Raw genomic sequence first — 25,799 nt, 5'->3', positions numbered from 1 at the left:
CAGATAGCCAGCAGCTGGGAGCCATCATTTGAGATTTGGTAGATTGAGTGTGTCCTGGGATGTAGATTGAGCAGTGTGGAAGGACTGAAAGTGGTTTGAGCATGCTGGGGTATAAATTGGGCTCGTGTCGGTACCTATTGTGGAAGTTGCTTGACTGTGGGGAGTTGTTACAAGAGTCTTTCATCCATAGCAGTCAAACACTGGTGCTCAGGCAGCCCCACTCCGGCACATGCCCATGAGAGCCTTGCACAATAATGTTTGCGGTTTCCTTGTTGAAGTAGTCTGCCATACATGAGAGAATTTGTACAGAAGTGCTGAGCATTACACAAAGACAAGTATAAAGCACAACTATTTTAGCAATACACCAGCATTATACTAGCAAAAAACAGGGTTCTGTGTATGGTTACTGGTTCTAGCTTTCAGAGTAGGAACTTCTTTTTTTCTGATGGTAAAACCTTCTGTTGTTGTTAGACTTAACCTGTTGCATAGAACCTGTTGCAATGATCTATACATGAAAATGTACTACGATTGTTCATAATGCCATGACATACAGCCCTTGCACTTCTGTTCCAGTGCTGTCTAAGAACAGTAAGCCCATCCACACCACCATCCTGAACCCTCACGTGCACCTGATCGGCGAGGATGCCGCCTGCATCGCCTACATCCGCCTTACTCAGTTTGTGGATGGCCAGGGCCGGCCACGCAGCAGCCAGTCAGAGGAGACTCGTGTGTGGCATCGCCGTGACTCCAAATGGCAGAATGTGCACTTCCACTGCTCGGGCGCTCCTGCCGCCCCACTCCAGTGAAGGTAACACACACACAGGTCCAGTTAGTAGCACTGTTTATGCCATGTCCTGCTCTTTGATGATGTATGTTCAGTGCATAAAGTGTAAGGGTGTGACAGTGCACATTGTGATAAGGAGATCTGAAATAGTTAACACTAATGTTTAGCTACGTTGGTGGGGTCAGAAAAATAAAATAGGTAAGCGATAATACAAGTTGCTAATAAGATTTTTAAATTTATTGATTAATGACAAGTGACCATTGTTTCCTCACCAGCCTCTCTTTTTTGTCTCACTCTCTCTTGAAGTTAAAAAGACAAAAAACAAATTTAGCTTGTCTTTGCCAAGAAAACAGAAAAGTCCTGAAGACTTTTCCTTGGTGGAAAAACTTACTGTTACAAAGCGCTGGCACTGGAGACAACGACCATAAATATTAAATAAAAGTCTCCTTTAAAAAAAATTCACCAAATCAACAGTTTGACATTTTTTAAAAATAAGATAAATAAGTTCAGTAGGTTTTAGATTATGTGTGGCATTCGCCATTTCTTCTCCATTTACACATATCCATTTTTCCTACTGTACCATCCTTAGTAATGTGTTTTGAATGGCTCTATGACATTCGGATGTATGTTGTAGAGTGGGACGGCAGCGGGGTGTGTTTTGACACTTGGGACAAGAACGAGAGGGAGGATCAGCGGGGACGGCAGGAAGAGTCCAGCATTGGAGAGCTCAGGAGCTTTCAGCCTTCCAGTTCTGGTCACAGCTGTCCACGCCTGCATGCAAAACCTATACCTGTGTCTCCACCTACTGGACTGCTCTTCCACAATTGCATCCTGCCACACTTCCCCACCACCCAAAACTTTTCAATACATAACACAACATTGGCACCAGTGCACTAACACACACACAACACGCCACTGCTCACTAACACTTATGCCAAGATTCAAGTGAATGATACATACATCAGTCCAGGAGAGCGAGCACAGACTCTAGGTTCAGTGTTATAGCCTGTGCAATGCCTTTTACCCCCACAATCCCCTTCTCCCTGCCTCACTCTCGTCTCCATTGGCCTTATGACCTGTGTGCCCAGGCACTCCTCACTATAATAGATCACGTGTTAATGAAGTACTATATCAGCATTATTATGATTGTTGTAATGGCTACTACTTTTTATTATTACTACTTCTATAATTTTAAGTATTGATGTTGTTCTATTGTTTATTTAGTCAAAAATAATGTATAAATAGTCAAATTATTGATGTAAATCGATTTGAACAGTTATCCTGGAAGCAAGGATTTGTTGTTTTATCTAGTGGGGGTTTTATTTGTTGTTTTGAGTCAAATGAAGTTTACTTCGGCAGCATGGTGCGGGTATTAAATGCGTGACTACGCATTACTGTATACATAACACGAGAGGACGACACCGTTCAAACAGAAGCTAACCGTCTCCGTCTTGCATTCATGCAGCTAGGTGATTATCGTCTGTAGTCACAGTGTACGTCTTAACTGATATCCGTGCATTTTTATTGGGTCTGCTGAGGCACGCTCCCGGGAAAGTCGTTTTGCAGAGGTTTATTTAGTCCCCCTTTAAAACGGTTTATAAGAAACTAAGGTTGTGACTGATGATGGAAGCACAACCTTACTGCACTGTTAGAATTCGTAATTGATGCGATTTGAAATGATTGGAAGAGCGACGAGTTGTGTGTGTTGTATTTCCTGCCTAAACAGTATGGGACAATCCTAGAGGAAGATTTTATAGAGATATAGAGTTATTAAGGCGCATTATGGATTTAGATCATCAGGTTAACAGTTAAGATAAAGAGAGTATATGAAATATTGATATAAATCTAGTCATTCAGTGTTTTATTTTATTTGTCTATATACAGGGTACTAACATTGTTTTTGCATTTTTTATATTTATTTGAGCGTAAGAGGGTTTTTTTTTTTCATCAGTCTTTTTAGAAAGTGTGTGATGGGGCGATATTTCTTGGGTTCCTCACTGATATGGGGATAAACAGTCTTCTTTTGACCTCTTGAATGTGAAACTAGTTTAATAAAAACGAATGGGAAGCTTAAGTGCTTTCCCCTATATATATATATGAGCCACAGGATGCAGAGGAAAGAATCACCATTTGTTTTCCCCTAGATTATGAAAAGAACGGGAAAAAGCCACTGCATGGGTATCAGGGATACACAAGTGTGTGTGTGTGTCCGTGTATGACACTGATTTTTTTTAATGCTGTTATTAAGTTTAAATAGCATTTTTTAAGGTATCTCACTGTCAAGCTGTTAAGGAAATTCACTGGAAGACTGCTGATTTTTTTTTTTATTTCAATTTATTTCTCTTTTATTCTTTTACATTTTGTTCTGAAATGTGATTATGGTTTTGTAGTATGTTTCTGAACCCCACACATCACTTCAGAGAAGACCTCTTTGTAAATGGTGAACCGTATGAGACCTTTTTTCGAAGCAATCAAAGCAGCATGTCAGCATATTCTAGTGCAGTGTTGTTCTTTCTTTCTTCTGCGTGTTTAGTATTGCAAGGAATCCTTGAGATCTATAACAGAGTTAAATTTTAGCAAAATAGATATCTTGTAAAACCGCTATGTAGTGCTAACATAATATACAGTAGGTGGCAATTAACTTGCATGAACTTTGGCATAATTTTTTGGTGACTTTATTTTTCATTTGATTCTTTGTTTCTTTTCTACTGAATGCTGGTGAATTAAGCTACCGCTACCGATTTTCAGAGTTTTGTAAGTGTATATGACTATTTTTGTCTCTAGAACATGATGATTATGATAAATTCTGACTATCACAGTAAACCGTGTCATGATGATTGTATGGCATGCTTTTGTACAGGGTTTTGGTGTTGTCTGAGCAGTGTTGCGCAATCATAATTGGAGTGTGCCATGAGGTAGCTTTGAAATGAGTGTTTCAGATACTCTTTTTCAATATCCGAACCTCTTCATGTTAGTTTGCATAATGTTAGTGTCTGTGGTGATGGACCTGGGAAGAATTCTGCATGGATCAAATCCAGGGGTGGAAAAAGTACTGAGAAATTATACTTAAGCAAAAGTGTCAAAATCTTGTTTGAAAGTGGAAGTATCCAGCCGAAAATGTACTCAAGTAAAAATGTTGCTACTTTGAAATGTACTTAAGTATTAAAAAGTAAAACATAAAAGTTTTTAACTGATGAAATTAAGCAATGTCATGTTTTTATATGAAAACTCACATCTATTACTTATCTAAAAATGTTAAAAGCAACTATGCCAGTTTGCCTGAAAACACCATTCAATTTCTGTAAGTTTGCTGGACATACGCATAACTAACGCAATGTAGTTTACTAAAGAATTAATCCGAAGTACAATATTATGTAAATAACCAACATTTACCATTAGCTAGAATTTGACTTGCTAGTCAATTACGTTAGCTACTGGAAACAATGCTAGTCTAACCTGGCATTAGCAAAGAAAACAGGCTAACTTAGTTAAATATTGCCAGTTAAGGTTAGAACATTAGCAAAACTTATCTCAGCATGCTTTCATGCCTTCTAGGGAGGCAAAGGATATGCCTCATTTTTATACTAGTCTTTGTTTACTCCAGCATATTGAAACGTTTTTACTTAGGTAGGGCTGGAGGGGTTCATCCTCAAGTTCAAAACTGCAGTCTGGTCTCTAAGCCATATTCAGACACACACTGATAGCTATAGCACTAACAACTATAAAAAGTAAAAAGTATGTTTCTTCTTAGAAATCTAATTAATTAAGATTACAAGTGTTCAATTTCTGTAACACTCAGGTAAAGGATAAATATGCCACAATACTAATAATACTTGAGTATAGTAAAGAAGTACAGTTACTCAAGAGGGGGGAATGGTGGCTTAGTGGTTGGCATGTTTGCCTCACACCTCCAGGGTTGGGGACTTGAATCCCACATCTGCCCTGTGTGTGCGGGTTTCCTCCAGATACTGGCATTCCAAACTGTCCATAGTGTGTGACCATGGGTGTGATTGTTCCGTGTTCCCTGGGTTGGCACCCCATCTAGGGTGTCCCATGCCCTGTGCCCCGAGTTCCCTGGGATAGGCTCCAGGCTCCCCCGCAGCCCTGTGTAGGATAAGCAGGATGGAAATTACTCAAATATTTTCCACCCCAATCACATGCAAGGCCTATTTGAGAATTTCCCCATAGGTGGCAGTATAAAATCATTCATCCTGTTCATCAATATCTTTACATATCTCATTAAACCTTAAGAAATTCACCTACTAAGCAAAACTATTACTTTTGGTATTTGCAGATCTTGCAATTTCACCTCCTGAACCAGGCAACCAATTTAGATAAAGCAGCGTTAAGGAATGAGTGTGTTAAGGAAGAAATGATGTAACCTCATGGCCTAAAACAGGGTTTGTGTGTGTGTGTGTGTGTGTTGAGGAGAGTGAATGAAGCAGAAGTGAATCAGTCCTGTGTTTCACATACAGTGCTACCTTGCTGCTCTTACAACATCAAGCCAATAACTATTTGTAGTGTTTTTTCCCAAAATTTCCCTCTTTTGGTTATAGTCAGTTGTTTTTTTGTTTTTTGTTTTTGTTTGTTTTTTAAAAATTATTCCTACAACACTGAGCCTTCAAAAATTTATCGTTCAGGTCTCATTTTTGGAGGATATTGTATATAATCTCTTTAACGTAAATTGAGATTATGTGAAACTTATATGATTATTATTATTATTAGAAAATTAGTTTACTGAGTCCCATGTTTCTCTTGATTCTGCTTATGATTCTTCTTATCTGTTCTTCCAGTGTTTTCTCTCTCTCCCATATAACTTAAAGGAAATGTATTAAGATGTTATCAATATGTTACCAATAAAAAAATAATATTGTCACCATGAATAAGGCTATTTTTTCACAGCTATCCTTTTTGCAAAATACTTTTGTGCCGTACTGTGCTGCGTTAGGTAATAACACAGAGTAAGCAGTTATCTGAATGACGTGGCTGTAAATAATATGTAAACATTGTGTACAAATTCAAAGGACAAACTGTGCTATCTGGAGAACATCTGACCACTGTCTCCACAGATCCAACGTAGACACATTATTATCTCAATACTTTTGTTTGACAAGACCCTTTGAGCTTGTTTGTGTGCCCTGATCACATCAGTCAGCAGTTTGTAAATGGTTCGTGTGTGTTTTTTAGGTCCAATATCTGAGATGATGAAATGGGACAAATACATATTTTACTTTCAAGTGCTGAGTCATAATTTCCATCTGAGTATTATACAGTATAATCAGTTAGACAATTGTACGCAAATGTTGAGGCACCCTGGGCCAAATTTTTCTTCAAATATTAATGCCCAATTTACTTTACTATACTTTACTGCACAAATACTTTAAATTTAACTTTAAAAAATAGGGGAAAAAATGTAATGTGCACAAAGGCACAGTCATACTAAGTCAGTATTTAGTAACACTCCCTTTAGAGGAATGACCAAATGCATATGGACACATGACATGCAGTGTTACCTGTGCCACCGGCTGCTACACAACCCCAAAGCATAACAGGTCCACCCCATACTTAACAGTTTGCAAGTTGTCCTTTTTTCTCCAAAGATACCTTTGATGGCAGGTACGGTTTCCTTCTGATGACTCTTCCATGAAGACCATGTTTGTGCAAACAATGCTGCAGAGCAATGCTCCTGTTTCAGCTAAACCTTCCTTTGGGTCCTTAGTGTCACATGGGGGTTTAGCCTTGCCTTTCTGGCCAGCATACCTATCCAAAAATAATTAATTTAAATATAAATTAATGTTGGGGGGCATGGGGGCTTAGTGGTTAGCACGTCTCCCTCGAACCTCCAGGGTTGGGGGTTCAATTCCCGCTTCTGCCCTGTGATTCTGGGCTTTCCTCCAGGTTCTCCGGTTTCCTCCTCCAGTCCAAAGACATGCGTTGTAGGCTGATTGGCATCTCTAAATTGTCCGTAGTGTGTAAATGGGAGTGTGTGTGCAAATGTGCCCTGCAATGGATTGGCACCCTGTCCAGGGTGTCCCCTGGGATAGGCTCCAGGCTCCCTGCAACCCCATGTAGGAAAAGTGGTACAGAAGATGGTTGGATACATTAAATGTTTATATTATTTAACCCAAGTCATCACCCATGACTATGTGTAATCACCTGACACTATTGTCACTGAAAACCTTCATGAATCTACAGTGTGGGCTAGAAAGAAATCAGCCCCAGCCTCACTTCTTCATACTACTGTGTGGTTCTGTTGCACTCGCTTGCTCAAAAAAAAAAGAAGTCGTTTGTTAACTGCAAAAAAAGCTGATGTTGATGCCAAAAGTAAATCCTACAATGATGTATTTTTGAAGAATTAAGCCCTGTTAGCACATTTATATCAACTGGCCCTGGTTAAAATGGCGTCCCTGGCTTGAGAAACCCTGTGTTTATGGGCTGAACCTCGGCTCATGACGCCACATGCCCAGTGACGCAATCCCGCGAGCTCTCCGGTGTTTGAAACTTGGAACACACACACACACACACACCCACAGCAGTGCTGGTGCTGGTGTCGGGCTGGCTCTGACACCGAAAATTCAAACATTTATGGGTTATTGCTGTTTGAACTGTCAGTTTTATTGTGAGGATTCTCCAGCTCGTTCACTGCGGTAGGTAAACTGAAGGTAAAGTTTCAGTCTCCTTTATATTACTGGCGCATAAATTGAGCGTCAGCGCTCTGAGCTGATTAGTTTAATTAGTTTTCTTCATATATAATAGATAACAGTTAGCTACATTAACAGTGCGGGGGGGGGAAAAAAACAAGAAAACAGCTTACAGCAGTGTGAAATTCATGCAGCTGATGAATTTTGCTGCTCTAAGCTGTTTTTTTATCAGCAGGACAGCATACTGCGGTTTGTCTAATTAGCTAGTTTTTTGTCCTGTGCTGCTGCTGCTGTTGTTGTTGTTGTTGTTTTTATTTTGTATTGGTCCTGAGCCTGTACCTCAACAATCCCTAATATCTAACCGCTAACTGAATTATCAACCTTAAGCTTAGTCAAAGGAAAATAAGTGCAGTTCTCCCTAGTTAAATGCCCAGTAGACCGGCTTTTAGCTAGGGCAAGTGAATAACAGTTAGCTATTTTCACAAATTAGCAAATTAGCTGAGTAAGCGCTTTGTTTGGCCAGCTAGCTAGCACGGCTGCACTGTTGCCAACTCTTTCAGGGGAAAGTAGCTAATGCGTGCTCAAAAAGCCGCTAGGAGTCGCCAGGTGACGTCACGGCTCATTTGCATATTCATTGCATCGCCGTGGTATTTGCATATCATTAAGTGTTACATGAAGAAGACAGAATAAAAGTAAGTAAGAAATAAAATGCTTGAGGACAAATTGTTACAGGAAAATAATGAAAGATGGGCTGGTGTGGGTGATGTTCCCACCCCAAAGTGGATTATTTTCTTATGCAGTACATCCTGAAGCATTTTATTCTTTTTATATCACTCCAATTTGCAGTTTTACACTTCTTTAAGTTATTAAAGAACGACTCTTCATGGTTTTTAACCTTTCATAGTTAGAGTTGATGTTGTGGAACATCAACGAGACAAGTTGGTTCCTGTTATCACTTTTATTATATCATATTGTATTATATTATAACAGTCGTTCCTTCACCAGCCTCTTTTTTTTTCTCTCTCTTGAATTTAATGAGACATAAAAACGCACAGTTATGTTACAGAGAAGCTAGAAAGCTCAAAGTCTTCTGTCAGAAAACGTATCGACCGTTACAAAGGGCATACACTGGAGACTCCTTCCGTAAATGTTAAGTAAACATCTCCTTACAGAAAGCTTCACCATAACAACGATTTTATGTTTTTCTTTGTTAAATAACAGCACAGTTTAAATAACACCACAAACTATTTACGTATTTAAAAAAAAAATACTGTAATTCTAGCAAGAACATAGACAGAAATATGCAGTGGTAGTGAGCAGTCTCGAAATGAAACGAATAACTTGATTTTTAATACTTAAGTAAATATCGCCAAGAAGAAAGACGTGTGTGAGAGGAAAAAAGTGATTGGTCCTTCTGAACAATTGTGATCAGCGATTGGTCAGTTGGAACATCCTGCATTCGACTTACCTCGGTACTGGGAAGTCAGAGCTCGAAATGACGTCATTTTCAACCTTTTGTGCATTTGAGGTACAAAGTAGGAAAAAAACATGGACAGTTTGATGTTTGTCTTGTGTTAGCAACAAGCTAGCCAGCTAACTGTGATGAGTGGTGTTGTGGACAGCCATGTTGATTTGACGTCACTCCCTGAAATCGGAGTAACTTGTAGTTGAGAAGACTACCTCGAGTTCACAAGTCGGAATTTCGAGTTAATGGGGTGTCGGGAGGTCGGGAATTACAACTTACAACCTCTAGTTGAAGTTTCCAGCAACTCACTGTAGTTTTACACACTGAAAAAGAATGAGAACATCTCTATGCTATATGTAAGGTATAACATCATTGGGTGCACTATTAGCACTAGACAGATTGTTTTTGTCATGTGGCATTATAATAGTCATGAATGTCATCATACCAGTTTTATGGCTAAAGCTTCAACTTTGCCACCTCAGCTTGTGGAACTGCCCAATCGAGAAGACACTGGGAGAGGAGCACGGCGGTAGCAGCTATCTACATCCTGTGCGTTGTGAATCTGAGGTATTTTCATTAAGGAGTTTCTTGAGGCTGCTGGTTTGGAGCGGTGAAGAAGCCGTGAGCTGCTTTAAAGACTGCAATGTATCGCTTAAGGACTTGTGCTGCCCGGCTTCGGCCGCTCACAGCCGCACAGAACGCTCAGAATGTTGTGCAGCAGAGGTCAGCGGCTTGTGCACTAAGGACGTTTCAACCAAACAGGTGCTACACAGCGCCTGTTGTTGCTGAGCCCTTCCTCAATGGCACGAGTTCCAACTACTTGGAGGAGATGTACTATGCTTGGCTGGAGAACCCCAGGAGTGTGCATAAGGTAAGCCTGTCTCAAGAAATGTGTTATAAGGCCTAAATGTGGTACACTTTTCAGTAAAACGCTCATTATATGCAATTACACCGATCAGCCATAACATTAAAACCACCTGCCTAATATTGTATAGCCACCAAAACAGCTCTGACCTGTCGAGGCATGGACTCCACAAGATCTCTGAAGGTGTGCTGTGGTATCTGGCACCAAGACATTAGATCTGGGGAATTTGGAGGCCAAGTCAACACCTTCCTGTCATGTTCTTCAAACCATTCCTGAACAATTGTTTTGCAGTGTAGCAGGGTGCCTTATCCTGCTGAAAGAGGCCAAAGCCATTACAGAATACTGTTGTCATGAAGGGGTGTACTTGGTCTGCAACAATGTTTAGGTAGGTGGTACGTGTCAAAGTAACATCCACATGAATGCCAGGACCCAAGGTTTCCCAGCAGAACATTTCCCAGAGCATCACACTGCCTCCACCAGCTTGCCTTCTTCCCATAGTGCATCCTGGTGCATCTCTTCCCCAGATAAGCGACACACACGCACCCAGACGTCCACATGATGTAAAAGGAAATGTGATTCATGAGGTCAGACCACCTTCTTCCATTGCTCCATGGTCCAGTTCTGATGCTCACGTGCCCATTGTAGGTGCTTTCGGCAGTGGACAGGGGTCAGCATGGGCACTCTGCCCGGTCTGAGGCTACACAGCCCCATATGCAGCAATCTGCAATGCACTGTGTGTTCTGACACCTTTCTATCATAGCCAGCATTAACTTTTTCAGCAATATGTGCTACAATAGCTCTTCTGTGGAATCTGACCAGACAGGTTAGCCCTCGCTCCCCACACGCATCGGTGAGCCTTTGGCGCCCATGACCCTGTCGCCAGCTCACTGGTTATCGTTTCTTGGACCACTTTTGTTAGATACGAACCACTGCATACCGGGAACACCCCACAAGACCTGCCATTTTGGAGATGCTCTGACCCAGTTGTCTAGCCATCACAATTTGGCCCTCGTCAAAGTCACTCAGATCCTAATGCTTGCCCATTTTTACTGCTTCCAACACATCAGCTTCAAGAACTGACTGTTCACTTGCTGCCTAATATATCCCACCTCTTGACAGGTGCCACTGTAATGAGATAATCAATGTTATTCACTTCACCTGCCAGTGGTTTTTGTTGTTATGGCTGATCAGTGTATATCCCTAGGGCTATATGGCTCAGTTCCAAACTAATACTTAGCTGCCTTGAAATACAGGTATGATTTTCATTCAGTGCGCAGTCAGGTCTTTTTTACATGTATCTGAATAATAAGATCATGAGACGTTAATTGAATTTATCGAAAAAAGCAAACCCAAAAAAAAAAAAAAGGCTGCCCACTGCTCCGGGTGTGTGTTCACGGTGTGTATGTGTGTTCACTACTGTGTGTGTGCACTTGGATGGGTTAAATACAGAGCACAAATTCCGAGTATGGGTCACCATACTTGGCCACAAGTCACTTCACTTCACAAATGGGGTTTGAACCAGCAATGGAAGTTGGAGAAGGTTAAATGTGTGTGTTGATTTTATTAAGTAACCCTCTGACACTAGTGTTCAATCTCAGTGTAACTGAATCATCTGATTCTAATTTACAGTTTACTGTAATTGAATGATCTGACTCCAATTTATATGGTAATGTAACTTATTCCAAACAATTAACTTTTTTGGTTAAATGTTGGAAAGTTATTGTCCCTTAGCAGTTGATTACTGATATGTGCCAAGACTCCTGTTTATAGTTTTAGTGTACCTGAATCATCTGACTCCAATTATAAATTGTGTAACTGAATAATCTCACTCCAATTTATAGTTTTAGTGTACCTGAATCATCTGTCTCCAATTTATAATTTTAGTGTAACTGAATCATCTAACTGAAATTAAGTTTTCATTTAACTGAATAATCTAACTGCAGTTTACAATTTTAGTGTAACTGAGTAATCTCTAAGTCAGTTTATGGGTTTCTGAGGCACATAATAAAGGGTTCATAGAAAGTAAACATGAGCTGTGTTTTAATTTGCAGATCTGTTAACACAATTAAATATAGAAATTAGTGTTTTCTATGTCAAATACTCTTGCACCTGTATACTTAATTTCTTGTAGGTTTAATACCTAAACTGTCATCACTGTGTCTTGTACCTATTATATTTTATTTACTCTAGATTATTTACTTTACACTTAAGCATCAGGATATGAATTCTCTCAATTATTTAATGAAAACTGAATTTAAACTTCAGTTTATTTGTTTCCTGTTGTTATTTAACAGGTTTTTATTTGGGTTTGCAAGGATCTAGATTTTTTTGGCTGCTAAATATTTAGTGCCTGTCTGGTGGCATTCATTCAGGAATGCAAAGCATTTATTATTGCCAGTTGGCTTTTTAAAAAATTATTTACACTTTCAAGAAGGGAACGTTTTAACGAGGAGGGAGTGTACATTTTCCAAGGCGTTGTCATTGCTCTTTGTGCTAAGTTGTTAGAAATCTGTGATTTGAAATTAAGTAAAATCCTTATTGTTCATTGTAGGGTTTTTAATATAGTAATACCATTGTCTAACACTTGTGTTTCTGTTTCACGTCTGCCATTCAGTCATGGGACATCTTCTTTCGCAATGCCAGTGCTGGTGCGCCCCCCGGCGCTGCCTACCAGAGTCCCCCTCCTCCTGCGGCGATAACGTCTTTGCTACCTCAGGCGCTGGTTGGATCTCAAGCCAAGGTGGAGAAGCTCGTCGAGGACCACCTGGCTGTGCAGTCTCTCATCCGCGCGTACCAGGTAGGCATCTCGCTCTCCCAAACGTTCAGGCACCAAACTGTCATCACTGTGCTTGGTACCTATTATATATTATTTTCACTCTAGATACACTTTGACATTACATTAAATGAGCATTGATGAGAATTTTGTGCGTCATTTATGATCATACTAATTGTTTTTCCCTTTTCAAATAGGTGAATACAGATGAATACATTTGTCTGCGCCAGTATAAAATGGTGTAACTGTATTATAATAGAATTACCAAAAATGTAATATCCTTTATATTTAATGTTATTATCCAGCATTAGTCACAGTGTAGTTCATTTAACTTTGAATTAAAATATGTCTACCCTATTTTGTTATTCTTCATATTAGTCAGATGTTGTCCATACAAAAAATTGTGTTGAATTCTATTTATTAACTTTACTGATGTAACAATGGAAAAATATCCCAAGAAATTTTATTAAATTTACTTAGCATCATAAGTACTAAGCACACACTCAATTATTTAGATAGTTCTGTTGCCTTGTTTGCAGATGAGAGGTCACCACGTGGCCAAACTTGATCCTTTGGGCATCAGTTGTGTAAATTTTGACGATTCCCCGGTTACAGTGGGGTTCCATCAAGTCGGTGAGAAGCGCTTGTGCGGTGTAGTGTCTGTGCTGAGCGACATTGACCAGTCTTTGTTCATTTTCCTTTTATTTTCCCCTTCTGTCCTCGTGCTTCGTCTTTTTTGGCTTTTACTGTTTCGCTTTCTTTCGGATTACTGTCTCCTCTCTTTCTCTCCTTCTTGCTGTTGGCTCCTGTTTGTCTCTATCTCTCCTGAAAACCTGTACAGATACGCGGGCATCACGTTGCCCAGCTGGACCCCCTGGGAATTATGGATGCTGATCTCGATTTGTGCGTCCCCATGGATATTATCACATCTTCCCATAAGCTTGGTGAGGTTTTGCTACGGGCTGGTGTGAAGAGATAGTTTTGGGGGTTTATGTCACTCGCATATTCATCCTCGATAGTGTTGACTCTGCTTTAACTTGCATGGCGTGTCGCTACAGCCTGTCTTGCATGGATGTTTTCAGTGGGTAGGACAAGTTCACCGCAGGGTCAGTAAGTGAAAGGGGAATAGAAGAGATTGGCAGGGGAATAATAATAATAATAATTATTATTATTATTATTATTATTATTATTTACCCATAGTGGAGCCTGACTCCTGTATATTTACCCATTGGAAACTGTCCATGTGACCTGTAGCAGTTTGTTGTCTTTCATTTAGTTAGTTGTTTCTTCCCTTCTAAACCTGTCTGCAGTGTTCCTTTCACTACGGTGTTGCTGCGATTGCCATCGGTATTTCCATTTATGCTGTGAACGGCAGTCTCTTTGTTTCACTTTGAATTGTCCTCATGCCAGTTAAAGAGTTTACACACACACACACACACACACACACACACACACACATTCTCCCACAAAATTGACACAACAGAATAATTACAGAGAAGTTACGTAGTTTAAAAATCAGGTGGTCAGGAAGAGTTTCCCATGTTGGAAGTCACAGCTTTACCTTTGACTTGAAAGGCTTACACTGGAGACTCCTTCCATAAATGTTAAATAGGTTTTTGGGTTTATAATATATCTCGTGATACACTTGGACACATCATCAGTAATGTAACCGGGGGTCATCGGGTGTTTCGGGTCTTTCAGCATCAGACACCCTTGCCCAGGCAACGCAGCCAGGGATAATTAGGCTCTGGCTTAATTATTGATGTGGTGACATCATCTCACAGAAAGTGTCACCGTATCAAAAATTAATCTGTTGACGTGCATGTAAATATTTCTGTAATAACGTCAATATTTTTGTGTCGCTTTTGACCTACACACCAGGTTAGATTCTTACATTGTTGCTCTCACAAAGCAGTCTTCTGTGACCACAAATATTTGAGATAAATTTTTCTGCTGCTTTCACTTTCATTTTTAATTGCTGGTAGAAGCAAAACAACTGCCATGTTCAAACAAGGACAGGCTTCATTTGTTCTGTCTGGAGATTAGACGTTCAACTGAGACCCAAAATCCTTTAGCTGTGTAGTGGAGATGAGCACAACAAGCATGTCAATAGAGGTTTAATTAAAACTTCAGAGAGCACAAGGATCACTGATTAACTACCTTGTTGTGGTTTTGCACTCATAGACATTATCCTTAGTATAATCTTGACTTTAGATTTGGTGTATTGTTGTGCCATTTTTCCTCGCTGCTTATTTACATTTCAGTATTGTATTTATTTATTTATTTTTTTTGGACGAGACAATAACCGCTCTCTTTTGCACGAGCTCACAGCCTCCCATGATTGGCTAATGTCACTCAAATCGAGAAGGGAGAGAGTAATGTCATCCTTCCCAGCCAGAGCCAGTCTCTTGGACTCTCGGCCAAGGATATCTGTAGTGGTGTTAAGATTTGAGCTCCAAACAACATTATGTTGTGCCACACAGGGGCTGCTTACATTTGTTATTGCCATTTAAACAGGGAAGCAGTTGCTAGAATAATTAATTAAAAATCAACCATAGATGGATTAATTGACTATAAAACTAAACCAGGCCCAGATAGAACATCTTATATTACATCTGGGGCTTATTTTAGATTCTCCAAGCCTCGATTATTCCAATCGTCTCCTCATTCTGTAACAGGTTCTCTCCTATAACTGTAATAATCTAGGCTTTTGAGCAGGAGAAGACACTGGAAGTGTTCCAGTCTATTTAAAGTAAAGGAATTGTTTCCGTTTGAATCTTTTGTCATACTTAGATCCTTTACAGTAATAGAGAAATAGGTTGGTTAAAACAATACACTATACAATACAATACACTATACAAAACTCGTGTATAGTCCGTCACACGAAAGACGAGTTCTGTTCAATGAACAATATGTAAGTGACAAAACAGGTAAATGGATGGCATGCAGTATTATTATACAGTGTATTGTTGCCTAAAGTTGCTTTGCATGTAGAATGCCAGCACTGTTTGCCGACAATATTTTGAATCATTCAACTTTTACACCTGTTAGGGTGTAGTCTTAATGAGTAATGTGGTTTCTTTTGGGGTACAGTATGTACAAAAGAACATTCTTGTTTTGAAACTGGTACTCATGCAGCACGTATCTGGTGGCAATTTGCCAACTAAAGGGTTGTATAATGGCTAGGCTGTATAATGTAGTGAGAAACTTCTAGAAAGTAAGCGAACCTTCCAAGCCAGCTTTTGGAACGTATCATTTGAAAAAGTGACCTAATAAATCAAATGTATTCATGTTCAGTTACATTAACATTAAATACTTCACCCTCTCATCTCTTTTTCTCTTTCTTTTGCCCCTTCTCACATTCTCTGCATGTATCAGCTTTCTGTGGTGTGTGTGTGTGAAATTACATTGTATTTTGTTACTCCTCTAACATGATTTTTTTTTCCCCCTCTCTCTTTCTGGTTTGGGTTTGTTGGCACGGCTGGCAATGGCGGTTCGTTTTTGGTCCTCTCTGTCCGTATGTGTGTGTTCAGGCTTTTATGGTTTGAGCGATTCGGACCTGGACACAGTGTTCCGACTTCCCACCACCACCTTCATCGGGGGCAGTGAAAGCGCCCTGCCACTCAGGGAGATCATCCGCCGCTTAGAGGTACACATGCTGCAGTGCAGTATTTAACCCTTTATCTCTCGTCACGTTGGATCTAAATTGTTAGGTCACACAAACAGTGCTGACGTGGAATGAAAGTAAGATACATGCAGTGATCAACAGCATATTTAATTAAAAAAAAAAAAAAGAGTGTAGCGAGCCTGTACAGTGATTTTTATCAATTGACAGTGCAAATCATATTTAAATATTATAGCCTTTTTTTTTGCTTATATAAAGGAATCAAAAGCAGTGAATATTTATATAGAGGCTGAATAGTAATAAACATTTATACCACAGTACTGCTGGTCAATTGTCACTGGTCAGAAGATGTTGATTAATTTTCCATAAGAGCAGTTAGTTCCCGCCACAAGGCTTCTATAATAACAGCTTACAGAGACTGGAGGAGTCTCCGGTGTAACAGTCATAGGTAAGTAACTGTAAAGTTTTCCGACACCGGAAAGTCTTCAGGGCGGTGGGCTTTGTGGTTTGTGGTTTCTCAGTAACATGCCATGCTTCATTTTTTTTATTTATTTATTTTTTTTCTATTTGTGTTATTAACTTCGAGAGAGAAACCAATAAAGGCTGATGTGATAACAGGAATTAACTTATTTCCCAGATATTTCACATCATCAAATGTAACGATAAAATTTTTTAAAAAGTACATGTTGTGTTTTAATGAATAAACCCTCTTAGTGTTGATGAATTGCTGTGGAATAAGAAGAATAAAACTGTGTTATTGGAAAATAATCAACTTGTATTACGTTACTACAACAGCACTCCCTGTCATGTTTTAATTCGTACAGAAATATAAGTATTGAAAGTTATAGTTCATGTTGAGCAATCCCTTTAAACATTGTGTTTTTCTTGTATGGTTATGAACCGACTGTGTATGCAGTGGAAGAATGTAGTGATGTGTGTAAATGCTGCCCCCTGGATTGCAGATGGCATACTGTCAGCACATTGGAGTGGAGTTTATGTTCATCAATAACTTAGAGCAGTGCCAATGGATCCGGCAGAAGTTTGAGAAGCCTGGCACGATGCAGTTCACTCCAGAGGAGAAACGTAACCTTCTAGCCCGCATGGTCCGCTCTACTAGGTGGGCAAAATTTTACGGTGTCCTTTTCAGCTGATTTGAAATGAGTTTTGTGGTTTCTTTTGCAAAGTTTTTACAAATTTACACATTTTAGTTGAATACCCCTGCCGTGGATCATACTATGGTATGGTGGGGTTTTTTCTGCTTCCAACAGATTTGAAGAGTTCCTACAGAGGAAGTGGTCCTCAGAGAAGCGTTTTGGACTGGAGGGATGCGAAGCACTTATCCCTGCCCTCAAGACAATCATTGACAAGTCGAGTGAGAACGGTGTAGAGAATGTGATCTTGGGCATGCCCCACAGGTACCTCAGCCACTCTTTGCCACATTTTAGTCATGGCTTGGATAAGTTTGAGTAAGATTGCATGCATAAAGAGTGTTTCACATCAGTATTCCTTTCCCAACAGGGGACGTTTGAATGTACTGGCCAACGTCATCCGTAAAGAGCTGGAGCAGATCTTTTGTCAGTTTGATTCCAAGCTTGAGGCTGCTGATGAGGTTGGCTTTTTAAGTCTTTTGTCATACTAGTCTTGACTGCTCATAACAGTGATTATCCTAATTAGTAATTAGCTTTAGATTAGCTACGTGTATCTTTAAATGTGACATTTTTACACACAGTGGTGGGCAATATTACAAAACTAGAAAAAAGCCTTTCCTGACAAAAATACGGAGTAATTTTGCAGTCAACGCAATTCCCAGTTGTCATGAAGGGGTTGATGGGGCATTGTCAGGCGGTTGCTATGGTAAAAGATTTGGTACATAATTTGCTATGCTGTGCTATAGGTCCACAATTAGGTGGACCAGGCTTTTCCTTTGCTTGAGTAGAGAGCAGGAGTACTACAGAATGGTCAAGTTTTATGTCTGTAGCACATACGGTTTTGCACAAGTTTAAAAAAGTTTCCATTCATTCCTTTAGGAAAAAACTCACCTCAAATGGCCGCTATGCAGGAACTGCATGCCCACTCAAAACTCTGTAGAAAAGCACCCCTTTCCCAAGCTGCTGTACAATCTGGCATTTGTTCCATTTTGATATCTTGCAAACTGCAGGACTAGTTAGCAGAAAAAATTTTGGAAGAAGAATAATCTCGATTTCGAAGGCATTTTTTCAAATCGTTTTTTTTTTTTTTTTTTTTTACATTTTACAATTCTGAAAATTAAGTCCAAAATGTTGCCATCAAATAAGCTTCAGTTTGTGAAAAAAATAAATTATTAAAATATGTCAAGATGTCCATGATATCACAGTATCGGATTTATATTAATTATCACCCAGCCCTAGTCACACAATTATAAATGAGAGGACAAAATGCATGGAAAGAATGAAATGGAGAAGAACAAAAAAAAACACCTGCAGTTAAAAGAAAATAGAATTCCAGTGGTTTTATGGGGTCATTGCGAATTTCTTTTCTGTCATGCTTAGCCTTTGGATTTAGAGCATTGATTTAGAGTAGTTCATTCTGTGTTCTTTCTGTTTCCCTTCTGTTGTCTGTCTGTCAGGGTTCAGGTGATGTGAAATATCATTTGGGGATGTATCACAGAAGGATTAACCGCGCGACTGACCGCAACATCACCCTGTCTCTGGTGGCCAACCCCTCTCACCTGGAGGCAGTGAACCCGGTAGTGCAGGGCAAGACCAAGGCTGAGCAATTCTACTGCGGAGACACTGAAGGCAACAGGGTCTGCACTTACTACTACCTATCTTACAAACCCAGACTGCTTATTCCTGTAACTGTCAAGCCATAAATATGTTATATTTTTATAACATAAATTTCACCGTTAGATGATCTTTAAAAATATTGAGTAAAACACCCATTCAGATCCTATATACTGCCTAGGACAGGTTGTATGCCGTGTCCTTTAAAATCTCATGAAGACATAGTAAGGGAACGGTAGCATACTGCTTTCCAAAAATATGTATGTATCAACTGAATGGCTTATTGCTTATTCAATTCTAAGTCTATTGCATGCTTGCTTGTTAAACGTAAATAATACTAACCTTTATTGTATAGCTAAACTTGGGTTTTAAGTACAGTGAGTGACATTAAACTGGAATGCACGTTACTTTCAATATCTATGCAAATTGGAACGCTACAGAATAAAAGAAAAAATACATAAAGTGTCTTAACGTGTTCGGTCAACCATTAAACCATTCAGTCAGCCTTCGTGCCATATGAAAGTCATCCTAGAAGAGACAACTTGCTTCAAGTGGAAACGTTTCACCATAGGGTAAAGGTATTCAGAATAACTTTGTATTGATTTGCAGTGACACGTCCCTCTAAGGGGACAATTGGACACACAAACTGTGCCAGCAAAAATGCCATCCACTGCAAGACAGAGTCATCAGACCCCCTGTACCATGAGTGGTGTAAAGCCACTCATGCTCTCGCCCACTTGTTTGGAATATGGTTGAATAAGGATGACTCATCTGACTGTCTCACTTTTTTTTCCCCCACGTCTCTGTAGAACATTGCCTTTGGTTTTTTGCACTACTGAACTCTCGGATGTCTTTCTAATGAGGTGTTTATGCAATGCAACCCTGCTATAACTTCCTTCCTTGTCTATGCTTTTGTTCACGTCCAGAATTTACATTCTCTTTCACCTAAAGAACTGTCGCTCTTCTGTTGTTTCTTATACATCACAATAATACATGAATATCAGTCACTGACTTGGTGCTTTTGACCACAATTTCCAAACTGATATACTGATGTTTTCCCATAGATTTAAATGCAGATATTACTTCACACTCTAGTCACTGTTACTATTGAAACAAAGCCAGTTGAGTCATGTTTGTGACTGAAGCGCCTGCTATCAGTGCCCCAGTAATGAACCCTTTTTCAAAGGCACTTAGAGCTTTTTCTCCTACCATCTTAATCTAAAATCTAGGTCAGATAGGCTTGGCATTTTAATGCGCGTAACAGTGCATTATATGACGGCAATTGTTTAAATGTATCTCACGGTATGCCTGTCTAGAAGCATCTGCACATTCTTCACTCAGTTATTCAGGATTTTCCTGTAACTTGTAATCTGTCTATATATGTTGTGTCCACTTTCATTTTGTGGAATCTTGCCTGACCAGCTTTTCACTGTACGAGAACAGGGGAAGCAGCATAGACATCTTTAATGTCTCAACCTGCTTCATGAAAAGTGCATATTTTGACTTTACTGTGGCCTTCCCCACAGGTGATGTCTATTCTGCTACATGGAGATGCAGCATTTGCCGGTCAGGGCATCGTGTATGAAACCTTTCACCTGAGTGATCTTCCCTCCTACACCACTCATGGCACAGTACATGTGGTCGTCAACAACCAGGTGTGTGTCCCATCCCCTCATTTCAGATGAACCTGCCCAAGTATATTACAACAACCATTCAGCTATAGTTGTGCCAGCTATATTTGTAATAAAGTTCACTTAAAAATGTGATACAAGAAAATGGGACGGTGAATAATGTCCAGATTTGTGTTTATTTCATTTACCCATAAGTATCAGTATCATACAAATACCTTGTGGACTTAGACTTAAATGGAGACAAAGTGACAGGGTGAATGCAACAGGACACACGGGTTCAATGGATGCCTGTTCGCTTTTCTTTCGTTTCAGTTTCTTTCTACTGTAGACTTGTATATGGCTAGACTGACAATGATAAGCTCTCTGCTACTCTCTATTAATCGGCCTTTGATGTTATGCTTTACACCAAATGCTAAAATGCATCGTCCAGTGTATCAACCTACAACAATGTTGGGAAAAAAAAAACACTGCGAAAATCAGAGTTGGACTATGTTCTTAGCAAAGATAAATCTATATGATTTCTTCTTTGCTGCTACACTAAAGCTCTGTGGTATGAATGAATACAATAACAGCGTCAGCTTTTGGCTCTTCAAGGGCTCATTTGGTACCCCCACAGATATCAGTCCATCCATTAAGTGCTAATGCGTGTGCTTAAAATCATTTCAGGACACAATCCAAATATATGAAATGGGCAAGTTTACACAACAACTCTTTACTGGTTACTTGGGACATATTCTTGAATAAAGGAATAGTTCCTACCCTCAACCATCTTGTGTTGTCTTATTAGATTGGCTTCACCACTGACCCACGTATGGCTCGCTCTTCTCCCTATCCCACTGACGTGGCCCGGGTGGTTAATGCCCCCATCTTCCACGTTAATGCTGACGACCCTGAGGCCGTGATGTACGTGTGCAATGTTGCTGCCGAGTGGAGGGCGACGTTCCATAAAGACGTGGTAGTGGACTTGGTAAGCCGCAGACTCCCTGTTCTTTCCTACCACAAATGAGCACTTCTTTAATTCGAACGTTACCTCTGTGATCGCATAGTATCATTTACATCTCATGTGTTTGGTTCAGTTTCTGTTTTTACTTTGATACATGGACGGATTTGTAGGTATGTTACCGGCGGAACGGCCACAACGAGATGGATGAGCCGATGTTCACGCAGCCACTGATGTACAAACGGATTAAAATGCAGAAGACTGTATTGCAGAAATATGCAGAGAAGCTCATATCAGAGGAAGTTGTCACCAGGCAGGAGTATGAGGTCAGATGGCAGGACGTATACACATATGATAATCAAACACAATTCAGCACATAAAGAAATGAACATAATCTGCATTATATACACACTATAGTTAATTATGGGAATCTTAAGGCAAATGTTCTTCACTGCACACCATTAGGAAGAGATCGCTAATTATGACAAGATCTGCGAGGAGGCTTACGCACGTTCCAAAGACAAGAAGATCCTCCACATAAAACACTGGCTTGACTCTCCCTGGCCTGGTATGTGCCTGTGTGACAGTGTGTTATGGATCAAAGTTTTCCATTACTACCATAGCGTTGCTTCATAACAATCTTATAGAGGTGCTGTTTCACTCCACCCCGAACCAAAACATTTCACTTTATCTGCTTCTGTACCAGTGACTAAGATACATGTGTCCTAGTTGTAGCCTCATTGACTTAAATGGGAATGACTGGGTGTGCAGATTTCTTCACTCTGGATGGCCAGCCTAAGAGCATGAGCTGTCCCTCCACCGGCCTGAATGAAGAGCAGCTTGTCCACATCGGAAAAGTGGCCTCCTCTGTGCCTGTTGATGGCTTCACCATCCACGGAGGTGTGTTTCACCACTCTCACATGTACAAACAGTAACGTTCACAAAACTAAATCCATTTTCTCTCTCTACGAGGTCTGAGCCGCATCCTGAAGAGCAGAGAGGCGATGGTGGAGAACCGGACGGTGGACTGGGCCCTGGCCGAGTACATGGCCTTTGGCTCCTTGCTGAAAGAGGGCATCCATGTGCGACTTAGCGGCCAGGACGTGGAGAGAGGCACCTTCAGGTTCTGCTCACATTAATGCGTTACAGAGTAGATTGTTTACCTCTGACGTGACTCAAAACGTATCAGATTGCTAGTAGTTACTCTAATGGACTCTCTTTGTCCTGACCGTAGCCACCGCCACCATGTACTGCATGATCAGAAGGTAGACAAGAAAACTTGCATCCCTATGAATCACCTCGACCAAAACCAAGCTCCTTACACTGTGTGCAATAGCTCGCTGTCTGAGTATGGGGTATTAGGTAAGTGTTGTACATCTTAGATTATATGACATGGAAACTAACCTTTCTTCTTGTGTAAATGATGTCATACTTAAACTAGAGCTGTGTTTCAGACTGCATGCTTATCAGCTGTCTAGTGTGTTCACACTGAGACATACAAACAAATTTATTTTACTGGCTAAATTTGCTGAACAAATGAAGTGTGGAACAATTGCCACCTTTTGCATTAATTGTCTTATCTTGCACCACAGAGCAGAAGAGTTAGGGCTTGTAGAAGATGACAGAAACATCATGGTTACTGATTATGGTGACACAGAGTTTATCCGCAGTGCCATTTCTGTACAGTTAATTAACGACTACATTAAATTGAATGTAACATTGAATGCAGTCTGCCACTACTGGTTCCATCACATGCATATTTAGCACCTTTAAATGCAAAGCATAAATGCAAACCTTAAATGCAGAACAGATGGTTATTATGTTATTAGGCCGTGTTTTGAGACACAACTTAACCCTATAAAGTGTGATTATTAACCCCGTCCCTATCTAGGCTTTGAGTTGGGCTTTGCGATGGCTAGCCCTAATGCACTGGTGCTCTGGGAGGCACAGTTCGGAGACTTCCACAACACAGCCCAGTGCATCATCGACCAGTTTATCTGCGCTGGCCAGGCCAAGTGGGTGCGCCAAAATGGCATTGTCCTACTGCTTCCCCATGGCATGGAGGGAATGGTATGTTCCAGTTCTCCCTAAATTCTCTCTATTGATTTTAAATCTTTACAATTCGTAAGACACAGCTGATGTTCTTAGGGTCCTGAACACTCCTCTGCTCGTCCAGAGCGCTTCCTTCAGATGTGCAACGATGATCCTGATGTTTTCCCTGTAAGTCCCACACTATACTTCTGTACTGGAGTCAATTTTGTATGTCTTTGCTGATACTATTTATGTTCATTTCAGAAAATCACAGCTGACTTTGAGGTGCAGCAGCTCTATGACTGTAACTGGATCGTGGTGAACTGCTCCACCCCAGCCAACTACTTTCATGTGCTGAGGAGGCAGATCCTTCAAGCGTTCCGCAAACCTGTGAGAGCCACCAACCATACATACATACATACATACATACATACATGCACTGCTGTTCAATACCTAAAGTTCACTAGAATTCTTGAAGGTCACATGTATTTTACCAACTACTGTTGTAACCAGTTTATCCAGTTTGTTTTTAGGCTTTTGAAAGGTCTGAGATTTAATTACATTTAATTTCACTAAAGTCACCCAATAAAATTTGTCATTGGACAACAGAAAAGGGTAGCCTAAACAGAAATCCAGATCCAACGAATATGCAGTGCCATGCAATACAAGTGCTACTTGGCCTGTATTTGCATATTGGAAGATGCTAGAGTCCTAGCTTGCGTAACTTAAAGTTCAATTAAATGAGATTGCAGCTCATTTATCTTACTTAGAAAATGCTACAAAGCTGCTGAGGTGACCCTTTCTGCACTCAATTAATTTGCACCCTCGAATTAAAGGTTAAACGTTAAAGGTTCTAATCATGTTTTGTTACATTTATGGTCACTTTATTAATACCCAGGACATTTATTAGTCACAGATAAAGTAATTCATTTCTAAAATTAACAAAAAATTAATCTCTCTTCAACAGTAGTCGACACAAAGTCTTAATCACTTTTTTTTTTTTTAACTTGCACCTACAGCTAATTATTTTCACCCCCAAATCCTTGTTACGTCACCCGGAAGCCAAGTCCAATTTTGACGACATGCTCCAAGGTGAGTGTTTTCAGTACATTTAAAACCTTGTCTTATTTTGCCACTGAAAAGGTAATACATGTTTTTTTTCTAACTTATTTCTTGCACTAATATTAGGGCTGTACCATTTCAATACTAAGCATTGAATTAACCACTGTTGGCTTGACATGGTGTGTTGGTATCAGACTGGATTTGACACATTCTTTTCTGATGAAAAGCTGGGTGCCAGCATACCTGGGATGTGTTGCCTCCATGTACTTGCAGAGAGCAAGCCTGCTTTCTGTTAGCATGTTGCTTGTGTATTTCATTCTCTCAAAGACATTAATAGCAAATGAATGCTCTAGTGCCTGTCCAATCTCACTAATGGAGCAGTGTCACGTTTCGGCATCACTCAGCCCTACTATTGTTATTGTATTCAAAAGGAACAGATTGTGTATCCCTAAGTAAGGTTTTCTTTAATCATATACCCAGCATCAGAAATGGTAGTTGCATTCAACACTACACATCTAATTCCATGCAATATTATTATACTTTTGGTATGTTTCTGAGTTTAGTGTTTTACAATATTGATTTTTGACACACTGACCCAAATCACTGGTCACTGCACTTGAACATATATTCTCAATTTTTGTGACCATTTTGCTGTTTGTGTTAATGTTTTTTGTACTGTTTGGATATGTGAAGGCACACACTTCAAGCGTTTGATCCCAGAGGAGGGCTCAGCATCCCAGAATCCAGCTGCAGTAAAGCGCATCATCTTCTGCACTGGCAAAGTGTACTATGACCTGACCAAACAGCGCAAGAACAAAGAAATGGAGGCTACTGTGGCTATTGCCCGCATCGAACAGGTGCTATGCGCAGATACACTTCTGATGAATAAGCTGACCATGTGAGGAAAATGATTCCTGTTTCAAATACTTGTAATGTTCTAGTATGTAATTAGTATTACATATTAATCCAGTGTATACATATTACATACTATTATAGTAGATGAGTGTTACATAATATTTTAGTGCATAGGTATTATGTATTATTCTACTAGATAAGTACACTCTATGGCCAAAAGTATGTGGACACCTGACCATCACACCCATATGTGAGCCTTCTCCAAACTGTTGTCATAAAGTTAGAAGCACACAATTGTACAGAATGTCTTTGTAGGCTGTAGCATTACAATTTCCCTTCACTGTAATGAAGAGGCCCAAACCTGT

General features: G+C 40.0%; 2 protein-coding genes across 27 annotated transcripts in view; both read left to right on the top strand.

The window, feature by feature from the left end:
- The window catches only part of LOC113544821 (calcium/calmodulin-dependent protein kinase type II subunit beta), a 69,790-nt gene extending 64,120 nt beyond the window's left edge, over window positions 1-5,670 (top strand). For all 24 annotated transcript variants that reach the window (XM_053241438.1, XM_053241437.1, XM_053241439.1 and 21 more), the window contains 2 exons: window positions 574-808; window positions 1,419-5,670. In XM_053241438.1, the coding sequence (XP_053097413.1) occupies window positions 574-806 (233 nt within the window). In that variant the 3' untranslated portion in view covers window positions 807-808; window positions 1,419-5,670. The remainder of the gene's footprint in view (window positions 1-573; window positions 809-1,418) is intronic.
- A 1,564-nt stretch (window positions 5,671-7,234) lies between these two features.
- Window positions 7,235-25,799, top strand: part of ogdhb (oxoglutarate dehydrogenase b) — a 20,308-nt gene continuing 1,743 nt past the window's right edge. Inside the window, exons 1-21 of one of the 3 annotated variants that reach the window (XM_026944013.3) lie at window positions 7,235-7,431; window positions 9,373-9,761; window positions 12,370-12,552; window positions 13,068-13,161; window positions 16,062-16,177; window positions 17,116-17,270; window positions 17,422-17,568; window positions 17,672-17,762; window positions 18,759-18,938; window positions 20,442-20,570; window positions 21,334-21,513; window positions 21,660-21,812; window positions 21,952-22,054; window positions 22,258-22,386; window positions 22,459-22,609; window positions 22,721-22,848; window positions 23,378-23,556; window positions 23,635-23,706; window positions 23,782-23,907; window positions 24,537-24,609; window positions 25,273-25,436. In XM_026944013.3, coding sequence (XP_026799814.2) covers window positions 9,534-9,761; window positions 12,370-12,552; window positions 13,068-13,161; window positions 16,062-16,177; window positions 17,116-17,270; window positions 17,422-17,568; window positions 17,672-17,762; window positions 18,759-18,938; window positions 20,442-20,570; window positions 21,334-21,513; window positions 21,660-21,812; window positions 21,952-22,054; window positions 22,258-22,386; window positions 22,459-22,609; window positions 22,721-22,848; window positions 23,378-23,556; window positions 23,635-23,706; window positions 23,782-23,907; window positions 24,537-24,609; window positions 25,273-25,436 — 2,781 coding nt within the window. In that variant the 5' untranslated portion in view covers window positions 7,235-7,431; window positions 9,373-9,533. Of the gene's footprint in view, window positions 7,447-9,372; window positions 9,762-12,369; window positions 12,553-13,067; window positions 13,162-13,369; window positions 13,473-16,061; window positions 16,178-17,115; window positions 17,271-17,421; window positions 17,569-17,671; window positions 17,763-18,758; window positions 18,939-20,441; window positions 20,571-21,333; window positions 21,514-21,659; window positions 21,813-21,951; window positions 22,055-22,257; window positions 22,387-22,458; window positions 22,610-22,720; window positions 22,849-23,377; window positions 23,557-23,634; window positions 23,707-23,781; window positions 23,908-24,536; window positions 24,610-25,272; window positions 25,437-25,799 lie in introns of all 3 variants that reach the window. The other 2 variants (XM_026944011.3, XM_026944012.3) reach the window with 2 other exon arrangements.

The sequence above is a fragment of the Pangasianodon hypophthalmus genome, chromosome 17 (genome assembly GCF_027358585.1).
Source record: "Pangasianodon hypophthalmus isolate fPanHyp1 chromosome 17, fPanHyp1.pri, whole genome shotgun sequence".
Lineage (NCBI taxonomy): Eukaryota > Metazoa > Chordata > Actinopteri > Siluriformes > Pangasiidae > Pangasianodon > Pangasianodon hypophthalmus.
This window is presented reverse-complemented; position numbering and strand designations above follow the sequence as displayed.